At 34.6% G+C, this 19,442-nt stretch overlaps 1 protein-coding gene across 1 annotated transcript; it reads right to left on the bottom strand.

Annotated features, from left to right (window-relative positions):
* Window positions 1–5: 5 nt before the first annotated feature.
* Window positions 6–2,105, bottom strand: LOC120068233. Its single transcript, XM_039019946.1, has 2 exons — window positions 1,468–2,105; window positions 6–399 (listed from the first exon to the last, which is right to left on the bottom strand). Exons 1-2 carry the CDS (start codon window positions 1,847–1,849, stop codon window positions 383–385), a joined length of 399 nt encoding a protein of 132 aa, XP_038875874.1. The 5' UTR covers window positions 1,850–2,105; the 3' UTR covers window positions 6–382.
* Window positions 2,106–19,442: the final 17,337 nt, after the last annotated feature.

Raw genomic sequence — 19,442 nt, 5'->3', positions numbered from 1 at the left:
CACCATGAAAAAGAGCATTTCTGTGTTGTAACGAAACAACGAGGCTGTCAATTTCAATATCCTTTTTTTTTTTTTTTGATTGCCTAACAGGCATTTCAAACAGTGGCAGTTACATATGATCAAAAGATTTGAAGAAAACAATGGATGAAATGGACTCTGAACAGTCTCAAAAGTAGGAAGATTCTTAACACAATGTCACTCCCACAACTTCAAAAACAACAAACTGTGGCAAACCATTCAAACTTCATCTTGCCTATAAATTTCTAGAGGCAGCACCATTCATTCACAAGGGCATCTTTACTCCGATTATCCTGTAAGCCCCATGCACTCCATCCTCCGGTAAATAATTCAACTGTCTGGTTGAACAAAAGTTTCTTCATATTTACATTTGTTTCCAACCTGCAGCAACAAGAATAACAAATAAACGAAGTTAATAACCAATAATATTCAAAGCACCGATCAAAAAGAAACACATTTTTTTATAAGAACCCTAGCTTTCACCTGACAAAAAAAATGAAAGAATGTACAAGGATATACAACAAACAAACCCACAATATAATCAACTTCATAGATATTGCAAAAATTTGCTTAAAGACTTCAAACATCATCAGTTATAAGTCTGCAATCCCTGTATAAAGGTAGGCTTACCACACAGAACAGAGGCATATAATTCAGTTAGCGCTACAAGAAACGATCTAATCCCTCCTTTAAATACCAGAGATGAACAAAAATTCCAAGCCAACCAAGTACTAGAAATCCTAGAAATTCAAGCATCACGAATGTATATATACACAAAACACCCAAATGCGAAAAATTAAAGCATTCTCATACTCCGCGTCTACTTGGAGTTTGAGTCCACTGATGGAAGTATGAGAAAATAATTGCCAATATATCCCATAGGCAACACAGATCTCATTGTCTTGCACCTGATAATGAACTACCCTGAATAAATTTCCCTTTTAACTCGTATTGCAATATCGTAAATGATTTATTCACAGGTTATTGAACAAGATAGAAACGAATCTGGCACAAGAAGAAGCAGAAGCTTAAGAAAACCCAGATTTATATAGCATTGATAAAATAGCAACCTCCATCAAGAGAATCAAGAAAGCGAAGCAAACATCAATTTATAGACAAGAAAAATCTCAAGTAATTGAAGAAGATACAACCAAAAATTCTTCTTCTTCTGACCTTAGCATACAGCCACCACTACCAAATTTTACAGGTATAGAGAAAATTTAGATACATACACATACACGTATGTTTAAAGTGAGACATCGATTATAATTTTGAACAAGCAAAAGCAGAACAATCCTTAAGAGAATTCAGACATACAAAGATTATATGCATAAATTGATGATACCCAAGTTAGAGGAAGAAGACTCAGATAAGGAAATGAAGCAAAAAAAAAAAAAAAAAACTCAAATCCAATAAAAACAAGGAACCAGAACGAGATAAGAAACTCGCCATGAAAATCTTTCCGAGGCGTTGGAGCGGTGAAACAACAAAGTAAAGAGCGACCCAACATAGAGAGGCTAGAGACAATCCCAGCCACATAAAAAATCATCACCGAAACGAGAATCCAAGGCATCAACATGAAACCAAGGAAGAAAGTAACCGATCCACAAAGCATCAAAGCCAACGAAATCCCCAAAAGCAACGCCGCGAATCCAGCTGGGGTCATCTGAGAGGAAGGCAAAATTCCGGACGATGAGGAAATAGCGGAAGATAGTTCCAGAACATGATCGGAAAAAGGCACCGGAGGAGGCGGCGATCGTAGAATTTTCAAAAGCAGAGACGAAATCTCATAAAAAACCCCAGATTGGGGATGTTGTTGAGGCCTATTCATCACAACGAAAAAAACCCACAAAATCAAAATCAAACAACGTCCGGGAAATGGATTAATTGGGGAAGAAAAAGGGTAAGAAGTGGATAAGTCCGTGAAGAACAGTGTTGAAAGAGAAAGTTAGTTTCCCGAGAAGGAATTAGAAAGAGAAGTGGGGGGTGTATGAAGAAATGGTGTTTGACGAGAGGAATCCGAGTTCCACCAGTTGAATGGAATTTTCTCGGATTAAGTCTGCTTGGATGCAGAGAAAGCAAAATAAATGAGAAAACAAAATTATCCGTACCGACAATCGAGGAAGCTAAATGTGGTAGCGCGTGGTATTCACGTATCGGAGAGCAGGTCGTGCGGCATCTAGAAAGGTCCGAATCATATGGGACATCTGTATCAAAACTCAAAGTGGGGGCAAATAATTAAGACCCCCCATTATAATAATCAATAATGGATAAACCGACGTCGGTTTAATTTACTTTACGTTTAAATATTACTTTATAGATACTTCAGCTTTAGTTCTACTTTTTTAATGGTTGATTTTAATTTTTATATTTTTAATTTTAGTTTATTTTGCTTCTTATATTTTAAAAATATTTATTTTAATCTTCATATTATTAATTTTAGTTCATTTTGATCTTTATATTTTTAAAAATTTGTCATTTTAGTCAATTTATTTTTACTTTTTAAAAATAAATAGTCATTTTTTTAAAGTTCAAGATATTAGATGTAAAATGGGTTAGTTGAGCATTAGTTACATTTTCTGTTAAATAGTTTTTTTAGTTATGCTCTTTTTAGTCTTTTTACATTATTGATGATGTATAAGAATGTTGTTGATGAAGTAATAATTTATGAAAAAATGAATATTTCTTTCCCTTTCCAAATATCTTCAATTTTTCATTTTAATATGGTATCGAGCCAAAAAATGAATATTTCTGTCACCTTAGGTGTCCACAAGCTAGAAAACAACCCACAATCGCAACCAAACCACAACACAAATAATTCATCCAAACAGAATAAGAATAGGCCTATATGCACATATTGTCATATTTCTGGTCACACCATTGACAAGTGCTATAAATTACATGGTTATCCACCTGGTTATAAGCCAAGAAACAAAACAACTAATCAAGTTCATAAGATCCCTAATGTTGCCTCTTCTGCTTCAAGTTCAGTCGTTGACACTACTCAAACAACACCTACATCTTCTGTCAACCTCAACAATGAAACGCCTACTCAGTGTTACAATATACTCACCATGCATCAGTCCAAACTAGCTGTTATTAAGGTTGACAATGATGCTATTAATCATGTAGCAGGTACATATTCTTCCAATATTCCTTTTGGTGATAGGATTGTTGACTCAGGTGCTTCCACATATATATGTTTTCAAAAACATATCTTTGCTGATTTGAAGCCTTTTGCTAGTTCTATTCTTTTGCCTAACAAAACATACATACCGATTCACTATGTTGGCTCATTTGTCCTCTTTGGGTCCATAACTCTTCATCATGTGCTCTTTGTACCAGAGTTTTAGTACAATTTGTTATCTATCAGTGCTCTCATGTCTGATAATTCTCTGTTTGTTCAATTTTCAAATGGATATTGTGATATTCAGGCCAAATCCACTTTGAGGACGATTGGTAGGGGTAAACTACATGATGGTCTATATCTCCTGAAGAATCCATATGAAGCTGTTGATTTTGTGCACGCTTCTTCCATTGTCAATGCTGTCTCACAACCTTTGTCTGAGCTATGGCATTCCAGGCTTGGCCATCCTTCTCTCTCTCGTTTATCAGTTTTAAAGAACATCTTGTCACTTGATTATTCTTCATTACATCATTCACATCCTTGTGAAGTCTGTCCATTAGCAAAACAAAAGAGGTAGCTTTTGAATCACATAATCATAGAGCATCTACTCTTTTTGACACTATACATGCTGATGTTTGGGGACCCATTTCTACATGTTCTTATGCTGGTTATAAATACTTCCTTACCTTGGTTGATGATCACAATAGACATACTTGGGTGTTTTTGATGAAAAAGAAATCTGATGTCCTTTGTATCATCCCACATTTTTTTTGCATATGTAGAAACTCAATATAACAAGAGAATCAAATTTTTTCGTTCAGACGATGCCCCCGAATTATGTTTTACTGAATTTTTTCTTCAGAAGGGTGTTATTCATCAATTTTCTTGGGTGGGAAGACCAGAAAATTGATTTGAAATCGAACCGAACCACTTTTTAAATAAATATATTAAGAAACAACATATATAATTTTAAAAATATGAAAAAACATAAAACTTAAAAGGAAAAAAAATCGTGAAATCGAATAGAACTGAACCGCTTATAATTTAGAAAATATGAAAAAGCATAAAAAATAAAAAAATAAAAAAATAAAAAATCGTGAAATCGAACCGAACCGAATGTGTGGTTCGATTCAATTTCAAAAAATACACTTTTTAAATTTTGTGGTTCAGTTTAGTTTGAGTCCCAAACTGAATCGAACCAAACCATGAACACCCCTACAAAAGCCTAAAGGGAGTTTAGTTGCTTGAATAAAATATCTGGATTTAATATCAATGTAAGTGACACAATTATTGAAACTTCTTAGTGTCATATGAAAATTAGATATATGGTGATGTATATGTTTTCATGCGATTTATTATGTAAGTATGAATGTTTGTCATGTGAGTTATTATGAAATTATATATGTTATCTTATGTACATGATCAAGTGCATGAAGGTGATGTATTAGGGCCAATTCGTTAACATGAGATTAAACATGTATGTCAAGACCGATTAACATGACATTAATTACAAGATTTTATGTGGGACTCATGCATATATGAACGTTACATGAAATTATGAATTTGGGTGCGATCTTTTTTCCTTTCCGCAGTATTGATTGCACGAAAGTAGTGCATGTCCAAGGGCCATAAAGCATGAAAGCGATGTGCTAGGGTTGGTATGTATGAAAGTGATACATACCTAGAAGGGAGTGGGGTGTATGAAAGAGATGCACGCTCAGTGAGTTGTGCATATACAAAAGAGGGTGTATACATAATCATGTGTACGAAAGTATTGCACATTCCAACATTCTTAGAGAAAACCTGGGGTGTATGAAAGTGATGAAGGAGTATGTGAATACCTATAACGAAAAGATCGTGTCCCAATTTTAATCTTACAAAATAATAATCAACAAAGGACGGAAACTAATAAATATTTACTCTAATTAGGCATGCTTTCACAAAAAAATGGAGAAGAAGAAGGGATTAACGAACTTACCCTTGAAGACCGATTTCTTCGCGAATCCTCTCCGATCTAATACTCGAACAATTTCCTTTTCCTCTGAACGTCGGAATTCATGAATACAACAAAATATACTCCAAAAATTGGACACCACCACAAGCAATTCCTTGATATTCTTAAGGCCGAGAATCAATTGAGATTTGCGGGCTTCGATGTGGATTAATTTTGGGAGAAAGGGGAGCTTTGGTTTTCTTAAGAGAAAAATACAGACAGTCTTTCTTCTTGAGACAATTTTTTTTTTGTGTGTGAAAACTACAGGAACCTCAATCTAGGTCAAACGAGAAAGAAGGGGGAGTTATCAAATAACTCCCTCCTAATAACTGATTTAATTAAAAACTGATTTTAAATTTAATTATATCTATCTATCTATCTATATATATATATAATAACTAATTTTAATATATAAATATCATATATAAACCATATGTTATATCTAATATAACACATAACTTATAGTTTATATTATATCACATATAAGATAATCTATAGTTTATTATTCTCTCATTTAACCTATAGTTTTAATATAAATCATATTCATATTAATTTTAACCTATAGTGTTAAATATGAATCTCATTTATATAATTAATATTTGAAACATATTCAAATATGAAGGAATGATAAAACATGCAATGGAAGACTTTGGAATCAATAAACACTTAAACTACATTTAATTTGAGTTTTAAGCATGATGTTTAAATGATATTCATAGGAGGATTTGAAACACATATTACCTTTGAAGATTTCCTCCACGAATTCAGCTAAAATTCACTAAGATAGAGTTTGAATCTTCAAGAGGACTAGCACTGAGATCTTCTCCACTATGCTCAAGTTGGAACGTGTGGTGGAAACACTTAAATCAAGTTGAATTGATGAAGAATAAGTGAGGGGTGTGTAGAGTTTTTAGGTTTTCACTTCTTTAAGTAAAACTCAGAATGGTTAATGATCGGAGCTTCTATATATAGGCAGAATTCATGCAAATATACAGGGCTGCATGGAAGGCAACTTCTCCTTGAAGATTATTACATATTCAATTGGATTTTGGTGATATTTCATCAAATGTAGTTAGTGGTTTTTTTTCCAAAAAGTGGAAATCCCCATTAACTTAATATGATTTCAAAAATCATTTTATATAATTATTTAAATTCGTTTTATAAAATTCATTCAAAGTAATTAATTTAAATAAAACAAATCTTAATTAAACTTTTTAATTAAAATAATATTAATTTAATATCTAAATATTAAATTAATAAAGTATCAAATTCACCAATAAATCAATTTTATATTTAAATCATAATTTAAATCATAATTTATTTTCCAATTTCGTTTTATTTCGATTAAACTAAATGTTTTTAATTGTATCATATACAATCAATCGAAAACCCTAAAAATGATTTTGAACATTTCAAATTCATAACCTTAATTTCATACACCAATACTCAATTTATTATTCCAACTTAATGAGCTAGTAGATGGACCTACATATCATGAGCTCCAACGATCTGTAATTAATTCGTTAAAACTCTTTAATCGAGTTAATTACTATTCGTTAACTATCAAGACATACCACTATAGCTCAATAGTTGCACTCTCTTCACTGTAGATATATTTCTGTCCATATAAACCATAATCAGCAAGTTGATCCTTCACAGGTTGTTCGTAATTACAGTTGGGTCAAAATTACCGTTTTATCCTTATAAATACATCTTGTTTCTTAAGTTCCCACTGACCCTTCAATGAACAATTTGATTCATAATATTACTTATGAATCATGTTCTTCTCTATCATGAGAAGGCGGGGTCCCGATTGTTCAAGACCTGGAATCAGCACTTAAGAGAACAACCTATATGCTAACCCTAAAATGGGTAGGAGTGAATTCTATCTTGCAAGGCTATGTCCCCAGCTATCCATCTAGTCTTATCCCCAAAATGGAAGGCTTATTGAGTAGTGTTGTTGGATACTCTCACCCATGCAGATCAAAGGATAATCTCGAATAAACAGGAGTTCATAGCTAGCTTAGGATCAAGATCGAGTTATCCTAGGTTACTTAAGTATAAAATAGTCAGTTTTAACAGTAAATGGATGTTATAAAGAAAAGTGACTATTTCGTGGTCCAGTCTATATACAAACTTATTGCATAGAATGCCACCACTCACATGTCTCTACATGAATGATCTGTGGATCACTTCATCTGTATTACCTGTACAAAATGGGCCGCATCCAATGGTGTTACCAGGATGAGATACCCAATTTCATCCATATACTTATAGACCATTTAGGCTATATACTATTAACTTGATCCTGTTTATGTCACCACATAAAGTTAAAGTATTCATACTATAACCATGTATATGTTTATTGGATTTTCATAATAGAATACAAAATCAATAACTTTATTGAATAAGATACTCAATAATATTTTATTGATAAATAGAATGTTTAACACAAAATTTACGAACTACGAGTTCTAGGACATTCCCAACAAAATATTTATTTATCTAAAATAAAACTTTGTATTATAATATACCATATACATTATATTAATTAGATCTCATATAATAAACTATATATTATAATGTATCATATATATTATATTAATTAATTTCTTTCAATTAATTTGAACAATTCAAATTAATCTAAAATTAATTCGATTCTCAATAATACCAATTGGGCTAACGAGGGGACCTTATGGACTTATAGATTGAAGTTCCAACGATACTTGATTAATTAATTATACTCTTTAATCAAATTAATCAACTTCTATTAACTGCCGGTCACTCCACTAAAGAATGACAACTACACTCTTCGCACTATAGATATATATATATTTGTGTCCATTGATACAACCAATGAATAGTGCATTGACCCTTCACAAATTGCTCGTAAGTATAGTTGAGCCAAAATTATCGTTTTGCCCCTATAGTTACATCTAACTCTTTAAGTACCATTGATCTCTCTAATGAACAATTAGTTATAATCCAAATACAACCAAACCCCTATTTGGCTAGAAGAAGGTGTGGTGTCACATTGTTCAAACCCTAAAATCAGCCCTTAAGGGAACGATCTTTTCTCTACTTACCCTAACACTAGGGAAGTTCCCTTGTGTAGTTGCATTCCCAGCTTCCCAATCAAATGAGTCCTCAAAATGGTAGGCATATTGAGTCGACGAAACTGGCCACTCTCAATATACAATCTCCTGCCGATGCACAACATTGTGCTTTGAAACGATCTTCATGACAATCACGTCTCCTCGATGCACATTCTTCCAAATTAGGTGACACTTACACTCAATATGCTTTCCACGCTTTGACTCCTGGGCTCTTTGGAGTTAGCTCAGGATTAAGATCGAGTTACCTAGGTCATCATATTGAAATAGTTAGTCTTAATAATAGACATCAATATAAAGTAAAAGTGACTATTTCGCGGTCCGATTTTATGCAAAATCATTGCATAGAACGCCTCCACTCGCATGTCTCCACATGTACGATTCAGGATCACATCGTTTGTATCAAACACAAGCCGCATCCATAGTGTCCTTAGGATAAGGTACCCAACCTTATCCTTATACTATTGACCGTTTTTGCTATTTGCTCGAACTCAATCCACTTTTATGTCTCCACATATAGTTCAAGTATTCATGTAATAGCCAAAGATTCTTAGTTTATTGGATTTAGGGGTTTTAAGTGCAATTCACATATTTAATAACATCTTTACTGAATAAACCTTAATAATAACTTTATTGTAAAATATAATATGTTTTTCGTTTATAAACCACGAGTTTTAGGACATAAAAATCAACAAACTCCTACTTGGATTAAAACTTCAGTGGGGTCAATTACATATCATATTGAGTGTAAGAGAAAAACATAAATACAATAAACTAGGACAAACATACCCATGACTTTTCTCACTTGCCTTAGATTTACACAACCCGTAGTCTAGATTCACTAGGTGACCCTTAAACACTTTAGTCATGAAGGCCTTTATAAATGGATCAACAATGTTGTGCTCTGAGGCTATTTGTTTGATGATCACGTCTCCTCTTTGCACAATCTTCCCATGAGATGATATTCACGCTCAATGTGCTTCCCCCACTTATGGCTTCTAGGTTCTTTTAAAATTTGCATCTACATTAGTGTTATCACAATAGAGGGTGATAGGCAGATGCATATTTGAAGTTCCAAATCTGTTAAGAACTTCTTAAGCCATACAACTTTCTTTACTGCTTCACATGTAGCTATGCACTTGACTTCCATGGTGAAGTCAGCAATACAACTTTGCTTTATACTCTTTTAAACTACTGCTCTTCCGTTTAGAGTAAACACTGATCCCGATGTAGATTTCCTTGAATCTTTATCGATTTAAAAATCAGAGTCAGTGTATCCTGTAAGGATAAGATCCTTAGTACCATACATGAACACATAGTCCTTTGTTCTCCGATGATATTTGAGGATATTTTTAACAGCAATCCAATGATCATATCCATGATTAGACTGATACCTGCTGACTATTCCCACTGCATAGCATATGTTAGGTCGTGTACATAACATGACATACATCAGACTACCAACGACTGATGCATAGAGAATATGTCTCACATCCTCAACTTCTTGAGGTGTCTTAGGACACTGTTCCTTCGATATATGAAATCCATGGCTGAACAGTAACAAACCCCTCTTGAAATTTTGCATCTTATATTTAGACAACATCTTGCCTATATAGGATGTTTGAGACAGGGCTAACGTACTGTTCTTGTGATTTTGAATGATTTGGAATCCAAGAATATACTAAGCCTTTCCTAAATCTTTCATTTAGAATTGGGTTGCTAGCCATTGCTTAACGTCAGTCAGGAATCCTACATCATTTCCAATGAGTAAGATGTCGTCAACATACAACACTAGGAAGGCTACAGTAGTTGTGACAATTTTCTTCTAGACACCGAAGGAACTCGTATTGAAAGAGATTTTTTAGCAGAAGTAGATTGTCCAAATTCCATTAAATATTGAAAAACAAATTTACAGTAAACATAAAAGATATGCATTCAAAATAAATTACAGCATGCTTGATACAAGAAAAAGGGTTCAAGATACATTACCCTTAAAGAACATTTCTCTTCACGTATCCTTCGAGCAATCATGAGCACAACAATCTCTTGAAGACCTTCTTCAAGAATTTCACGAACCAAACAGAGAGGACACTACCACAGTGAGCCTTTGGTATTCTCGGGGTGAGAACCCGGGAGTGGTGGGCTCTGAATATTTTGGTTAGGAGGGAAAGTTTGAGTGTGGAGGAAGAAGAAGATTGAAGCACACAGAAACGTTTCTGTAAAAACTCAATTGTACAACAAATTACAATGTTCAAATGTGTAAATGAAGAAGAGAAAACCACTTTTCTTTTATTCCTCTTGCCACAAAAACAATAACCACCCACTAAGGTGGTTGGAGAGAAAAGAAGGAAGTCATTATTCAAATAATAATAAAATAATATAAATAAATATGATAACTAATTTATCATATTATATTTATATTAAACTATATGTTATATCAAATATAACATATAATCTATAGTTTTAATATTATATCATATACAATATAAACTATAGTTTCTTTTCTCTATTTTATAGCATTTAATATAAATCATATTTATATTAAATTTAACAATTATGACTCACATTCATAGAAAATATATTTAAATCTCATTCAAATATTTATTTCCTCTAATTAAACTATAATGTATCAAATACATCATGACAATTATATCATATATAATTGAAAAAATTTAATTATATCATATGTAATTAAATCCCTCTTCTTAATTTGAACAATTCAAATTAACCCAAAAACTGATTCTTATCTAAATCCTTTTGAGCTACCAAGGGGACCTTATGAACCTGTAGCTTAAGCTCCAACAGTACGTGAATGATTAATTAAACTCTTTAATTACATTATCCACCATCCATTAACCGTTGGGCACTCCACTAAAGACTGACAGTTGAACTCTTCGTACTACAAATAAATTTTTGTGTCCATTGGATATAACCAATCAATAGTACCATGACCCTTCACAAATTGCTCGAAGTATAGCTAGGCCAATTTATTATTTTGCCCCTGTAGTTACATCTAACTTCTTAAGTACCACGGATCCCTCTAATGAACAATAAATCATAGTCCTACTATGACTAAACCCCTCTCAGGCCAGGAAAGGGTGTGGCGTCACATTGTTCAAGACCTGGAATCAGCCTTTAAGAGAGCAATTTATCTACTTACCCCTGCTTCGGGGAAGGAGTGAATTCCATCTTGTGTAGCTGTGTTCCCAGCTCCCAATTAGACGAATCCCCGAAATGGTAGGCTTGTTTGAGTTGGCGACCTGGCCATTTTCACCCATACAAATCAAAGGACCACTCTCATAGGCAGGAGTTCACAACTCACTTAGGATTGAGGTTATGTTACCTATGGTCATCCTATTGAAATGTAAGTCTCTATTATAAATGACGTTATATAATGAGACTAAACATTTTGTGGTCCGGTCTTATACAAATTTCTTTGTATAGAATATCCTTGCTCGCATGTCTAATACATGAATGATCACGATCAAATCATTTGTAGCACTTAACAACAATGGTAACAACTATAAAAGTGGGCCATACTCGTAGTGTCACCAGGATAAGGTACCCAGCCTTATCCTACCTTATCCATCTACTACAGACCATTTAGGTTATCACTTCAACATGATCCACCTGTATGTCTCCACATACATGTTTTAGTTACAATGATAACCTTGGATGTTAGTTTATTGGTTCGTGGTTAATGCAACTAAAATATCACATATTTTATAGATAAAATGAATAAAATATCATATATTATTAATCACATAAAAGTTTGTTCATACAAATTTTACAAACTATAAGACCCTACAAGATTTAGGACATCAACCCCAACAAACACAAGGTTCGTCAACATTATGTTTAAAGCCATAAGATTTAATCGTAGTTGTTAGCTCTCAAAAAGAGCTAATATTCCTAGCTTAATTTAGGCTCGTTAGTGGATTTTATGTGTTTATTTTCCTATTTTGTATGTATCGAGCAGCTAAGAGGTAGAATTAATCATTTGGTGAAGAACGGGGTTAATTTGAAACAATTTGGAGTTAATTTGAACATTCAGGCTTTAAAGAAGTTAAAAAGATCAAAATGCTATTGAGTTCCACCAAGTTTGAGGTAGCCATCGAGTACCATCGAGTAAGAGGCTGTCGAGTAATCAAAAAAATGTTACCAAGTGATTGAGGATCAAGTATCGAGCTGTCGAGCATTGAGTAACGAGTATCTGGCAGTAGGCGTAGTGTTGCAACGCTATTCCAAGTGTCACAACACTTCGAGCTGAATCAACACCAACGTCCTAATGCATCCTGATTCTTCACTCCAATGCTTGAAGGCAGAAGCATCAGCATTGTAGCGTTTCCTTAGAGTGTTGCAACGCTGCGAAGAATGACGGACATGGAGTTGAGCGTGCGTGCAACCCAACGTTGTAACGCTGCGATGAATCCTATAAATATATCCCCTCGGCCCTAGGTCAAAATATTCTGAATTTTGGAGGCCAAATCGATAGAGGTCGAAGTTAATCTTCATTCTTCTTTCTTTTCCTTCAATTTTCAGTATCTTTAGGTTAGTTTTTATTTTGTTTTTGGTTATAATCAATGGATTGAAGGTTCGTTCTTGATTTGTCTATGAATTGAGATGTAATCTCTATCTAATTTCTTTGAGCAAGAGTCTTGTGTTAATTTCTTGAAGGTTTTCTAATTAATTTAACTGCACTCTTGTGAATTCTTTGGATGGATTCGTTTTAATATTAATAGAGTTTCGATGAATTCTTCTGACAAATTAATTTGTTGAAATTCTTGTTTGCAAAATCGTCATAGCTTATACAATATTGATTGATTTAGTTGCACGTATTAGGATCGCATGTTTAGGGTCTCGACTTTTTTTGGCCAAACTCATGTATGCCTTAATATAATCTTTTCCAAATAAATCATGCTACAAGATATGGCTTTCCGGCTTGTAGTATGTCTCAACAATTGAACCCTTTCTTCATGCTTTTCAGGTTTAACTTGTATGTCGCTGAAAGGAAAAGTTTTAAACTGAATTAGTGCTAATTTAGATTTTGATCAAAATTGGCTAATTGGGTTATTAGATTTTCTAATAGGTTAAGGGGTTAACAGATTCGGTATAATTAATTGATGTCTAATGAAAGAAATTACATATGAACTCTTTCTTGCTCTAAAAATTAGATAGACTCCTATCCTAGATTTCATTTACCCTTTTATTTCAATTTCACACATTTATCTCTTTCACATCAAAACCCTCCATTTATCGCTTTGGTTAGAAAATTAACTTAACGAAACCATTCGCGCTTCTCTACGGATCGACTCGGACTTACCATTGTTACTATGTCTTTGTAGTAATAAGAGTAGTTCGATATTTACAAATTTCTTTTGCTTCGGTTTGGAGTCGAATTAATGACATTGATTCTCGATCCGAACAAAATGGCGCCATTGCCGGGGAAGCCATTGACGTTTCGTTAGTTAAATTTCTAGTTAGAGTATTCTTTTGCTTTTGATTTGTTTTCCTTTTTGTGTCAGTATTTTAAGCATGGACAAATATCATCAACAAGGATGGGAACAATCGAGTGGAATATCTCGGCTTAGTGATGAGGATCGTGACCTTCGAGTACAACTTGTTGAGTTAACTTCTTTTGTTAGTCAGTTGGTTGTAGGTAACCCGCAACAGGTGCATGCATGTAGGATTGATCACCCTGAGCAAGCATGTCTAAGTGTATAGTGGAGCCCTATGCCACGAGACTACTCCATGGAAGAGTATCCTAGTTATATGGATGATGATTTTCATTGGCCCAGATAGGAGAAGTTCTATGACTATGGAAACCTAGGATGAGACCAGCTCCACTATGATTCACCCTTTGCCACATCCGACATGACGATGCATGCTCACACTGCTGACTCAGGTATGTCATTAGAAGATGTGATTCGACAACTTACAATTAACCATATTATTTTCGAACAGGAGATTTGCGACCTCCAGGAGAGCTTTAGTCTTCAGATTGAGGTTGGAACTGATCTTCAAAGTTTGAGAGACTCAGTCACTTAATCTTCTGTTTTAGTTGAGAGAGGATGCAAACCCTTGCTACACACATCTTATGACAACATCGAGGCGTGCGGCAATGAGGTAATCTATGTCGACATTGAGGATGAATTGGAAGATAGCATGCCATGTTTAGAATCAGTTGTGAGGACTATAGAGAGCTTGAGCCTAAACCCGTCGATTCTCAAGTGATGGAGTTAGAGGTTGAAAAACCTCGCCCTGTTCCGCCATCTGGTATATCATATATTTTTGAGTTTTGTTGTTCTTGTTCTTAAGAGTCAGTTGAGTCAGTTGAGTTAGAGTATTTTTTTTTTTGTTGAGTCAGTCCTTGAGTCTTTTATTTTATTTCCTTTTATAAATATGAAAAATTAAAAATTCGACCTGTTTGGTTCTCTTCAAAAGATGAGAAGAGCCTTATAGCCTTTTCGGGCTATATTGACTCATCCAAGAAGGGACCAGAGAAATACGAGAATTTCTTCGTGCCTTGATAGGGGACAGGTCATGTCGAGCAATCAACGTTAAAAATTACCCCTTCTTGGAGGGAGCCAGGTGAAAAATGTTATTGCCTTCTTTATTTTTTTTCTAGATTAGGTTTCTTTTTTGTTTTTCTTTTGTAGGGACAACCTAGGAGAGGAGAACATCTTTCTAAAAGGCGAGCCCGACCACTACCATCTCGTGTGTGACATTACTATCAGGGGAGGCTTTCTGTTCCCTTGTTTTTATTCTTTTTTAGCTTTACTTGAAATACATTGGGGACAATGCATATTTTTAAGTTAGGGGTGGGGTACCTGCTGGGTAGTATGTTATGTGCTTTGATTTCCTTGCTTGCGGTTTGCTCTGTTATTATGTTTATGGTGCACTCTTCTTGTAATGAAACTTGCATGAAAGAACGTTAGGAATGCATGATCATGATTTCTAGCCTAATTTTAAAATTTTTCTTGTCACTTGCATCTTTAAGTCATTGTTTTGCGAAATTAAAGTCTTGCATGCTTAGAATTGGGTTATCTGATTTGTACTTCTGTTGGTCCACCTTTAACTTAAGAGTTACCATACTTATGGTAGAGTAAAACTAGACAAAGTGAATAAAATATGGCCTATTGTGAATTAAAAAAAAGAGAAAAAAAAATAAAATTAGTTGCATTTCGGAAAAAAAATATAGAAAAAAAGCATAAAAAATGAGGCATAATCGACATGTCTGCAAAAAAATAGTGTGTGTGTGTGCGCATGAATAGAGGTGAAAATAACTACCTCCGCCGTGTCTAGTTAGGGGATGCGAGAAAAAAGTGATAGGTTCTCGACCGTGGGGTATGAAAGCTAGTCTCTAGGTAAAAGAAATGCTCTTTATGTTTTATATGTGTGAGTTTTAGGCACCCTTGTTTTAGTGTTGCCCTGTTTATGCAAGTTGGTATGTCTAAGGTCGATAATCGAACCAGAGTAGGGGAAAATGGGATGAGGACCTTATAAAACCTTTTCAGGTTGTGCAAGCATAACTAGTAAAACTCTAGGCTCACTCATGCATGAATAGATCAAAAATCATTTTTAAACTTGTGCTTCACTGATTGATCATAAATGATTTTCATTCTTGATTACAAATTTCATTCTAATTGACTGTTGAGACTGGAGTAAAAACATTGCGAATTAAGCTAGCATGTTTTTAGTTATTTTCAACTTGATTGTGTGTTCTTACCTTGCTCGGAACGAGCAAGAATTAAGTTGGGGGTGTTTGTTAGCTCTAAAAAAGAGCTAATATCCCTAGCTTAATTTGGGCTCGTTAGTGGATTTTATGTGTTTATTTTCCTATTTTGTAGGTATCCAACAACCAAGAGGTAGAATTAATCATTTGGTGAAGAACGGGGTTAATTTGAAGCAATTTGGAGTTAATTTGAACATTTGGGCTTCAAAGAGGTTGAAAAGACCAAAATGCCATCGAGTTCCACCAAGTTTGAGGCAGCCATCGAGCACCATCAAGTACTATCAAGTAAGAGGTTGTCGAGTAATCAAGAAAATGCTATCGAGTGATCGAGGATAGAATATCGAGCTGTTGAGCATCAAGTAGCGAGTTTCTGGCAGTGAGCGCAGTGTTGCAATGCCATTCCAAACATCACGACGCTCCAAGCTGAATCAACGCCAGCGTCCCAATGTATCTTGATGCTTCATTCCAATGTTTGAAGGCAGAAGCATTAGCATTGCAATGCTGCGAAGAATGACGGACATGGAGCTGAGCGCGCGTGCAACCCAGTATTGTAACACCATTCCAAATGTTGGCAACGTTGCGATGAATCCTATAAATATATCCACTCAGCCCTAGGTCAAAATATGCTGAATTTCGGAGGCCAAATCGATGGAGGCCGAAGTTAATCTTCATTCTTCTTCCTTTTCCTTCATTTTTCAGTATCTTTAGGTCAGTTTTTATTTTGTTTTGGGTTGTAATCGATGGATTGAAGGTTCGTTCTTGATTTGTCTTTGAATTGAGAGGTAGTCTCTATCTAATTTCTTTGAGCAAGAGTCTTATGTTAATTTCTTAAAGGTTTTTTAATTAATTTAACTGTACTCTTGTGAATTCTTTGGATAGATTCATTTTAATATTAATAGAGTTTCGATGAATTCTTCTGATAAATTAATTTGTTGAAATTCTTGTTTGCAAAATCCTCATAGCCTATGCAATATTGATTGTTTTTGTTGCACGTATTAAGATCGCATGTTTAGAGTCTATACTTTTTCTGGCCAAAGTTATGTATGACTTAATATAATCTTTTCCAAATAAATCATTTACATGATATGGCTTTCCAGCTTGTAGTATGTCTCAACAATTGAGTCCTTTCTTAATGCTTTTCAGTTTTAACTTATATGTCGCTGAGAAGGAAAAGTTTTCAACTGAATTAGAGCTTATTTAGATTTTGATCAAAATTGGCTAATTGGACTATTAGATTTTCTAATAGGTTGAGGGGTTGACAGATTCAGTATAATTAATTGATACCTAATGAAAGAAATTGCATAGGAACTCTCTCTTGCTCTAGAAATTAGATAGAATCCTATCCTAGATTTCATTTACCCTTTTATTTCAATTTCACACATCTATCTCTTCCATATCAAAACCCTCCATTTATCACTCTGGTTAGAAAATTAACTTAATGAAACCAATCGCGCTTCTCTACGGATCGACTTGGACTTACCACTATTACTACGTCTTTGTAGTAATAGGAGTAGTTCAGTATTTATAAATTTCTTTTGCTTCTGTTTGGAGTCGAATTAATGACATCAATTATTGATCCAAACAGTAGTGTAAAATCTTATATTCCAGGATCTAGATGCTTGTTTTAACCCATAGATGGGTCGTTTAAGCTTGAAAACCTTTTTCTCTTAACTTTATTCTATAAACCCTTCTGGTTGAGCTATATAGATACTCTCTTTAAGATTGCCATTCAAAAAAGCAGTCTTGACATCCATTTGTCAAGTTTCATAATCATAAAAAATGAAAATGGACAAGAGTATCGTAATCGACTTCAGGATGACAATAGGGGAGAAGGTTTCTTTATAATCCACCCTCTCTCTAGGTATGACCTTTTGCCACCAGTTGAGCCTTAAAGGTCTGTTCCTTACCGGCTTGGTCTCATTTCTGCTTGTAGATCCATTTACAACTAATAGGTTTTGTCCCATTGGGCTGATCTACAAGTTCCCAGACTTATTTGAAGCACATAGACTCCATTTTGAGGTCCATGGCTTTGATCTATGGTCTCGATCTTTATCATTCGTTGCCTATTCATAGATCAATGGATCCTCAATGTCATCATCGGGCATGACGACCTAAGTTTCTATTAAACCCATGTAACAGTCGAGCTAATGAAAAACCCTCTCACTACGTGAAGGCACTCTCAACTCTTGAAAAGGATGTGACTGACCAAAAGTACTAGCTCCATGGACAACTCTTATTGAAGGATTGACCTGATCAATAACTCTTGTTGGTTTATCTGTAGTTTATTTGGAAATTTCACTAAATACTAGTTTACTATGGCATTGATGATCTCTAATATGGTTTTCTCTAAAAATGTAGCATTTGTTAATACAAACACTTTATTATCTTGAGGATCATAAAACAGACTAACTTTCATTTCTTTTGGGTATCCTATGAATAGACATAACTTTGAATGACATTCCAATTTCTTTGTGTTTTGCACTAATATGTGTGCACGACTGTTGGGGTTGATTTCCTGAATCTCGTGGATCGTGTAGTTTATAATTGTAATATACAAATTTTATTTATTTATTTAATAAAATATGAGATATTTTATTCGACATTTAGTAGCATTAACCCACAAACCAATAAACTAACATCCAAGGTTATCTTCTGTAGCTTGAAGATATATGTAAAGACATACGGGTGAAGGAAATCGGATTCGAGATTTCCATGAGCAGTGGAAGAAAGATAATTCCAAATCATAATGATGATTGAACAAATACATTTACAGCCGATTTCAAACAAGCAGTTTTACAATTCATACAGAAATTACAGCATAAAAGACTCAAATGCATAAAGGGAAAACTCTACGCACAATGGCAGAAGCATCTCCATGCTCCGTTGTGCGACCGCTCGAACAATCAGCAACCACAAACACTCGATCTACACGATCGCAACACAACAATGAACACAACATGAACACTTCGCGCTTGGTCACGAACTCCTCAGCAACAGCGTGAACGGCCTCCAGAAAATCTCGATGGTGTCGAGTTGAGTCTGACACCACCAACAGGGTGACCTTGGTATTCTCGATGTGAGAATCCAAAGGGTGGGCTCTGTTTGGACTTGGTATGAGGCAGACGGAGAAGGAAACACCGATCGCGTACACGACTGGGCAAGTGGGAGATGGAGGATACCTATCATATAGATCGATACCTAATCGTTTAGATAAAGCTAAGTGATCGTCTAGTAAAAGCTATGCGATCTTTTAGCTCATCGTTTAGCTCGGTCTGTCGCATACAGACTCTACACAATCGTTTACTTAGGGCAAGCGATCGTCTAACAAAACTATGCGATCGTTTAGTAAATACTGCACGATCGTTTAGCTTTACTCTGCACGATCGTTTAGCTTGCCCAGCTGTCGTTTAGTAAATCTATATTTACTTGACGACTATGTGAGTTTCTTTTGCGCGA

The sequence above is a fragment of the Benincasa hispida genome, chromosome 12 (assembly GCF_009727055.1).
Source record: "Benincasa hispida cultivar B227 chromosome 12, ASM972705v1, whole genome shotgun sequence".
Taxonomy (NCBI): Eukaryota; Viridiplantae; Streptophyta; class Magnoliopsida; order Cucurbitales; family Cucurbitaceae; genus Benincasa; species Benincasa hispida.
The sequence above is the reverse complement of the archived record's forward strand: the minus strand, read 5'-3'. Positions and strand labels throughout refer to the sequence as shown.

Coding starts and splice junctions, on each gene's coding strand:
- LOC120068233 (XM_039019946.1), bottom strand. CDS start 1,849: ATGAATAGGCCTCAACAACATCCCCAATCTGGGGTTTTTTATGAGATT.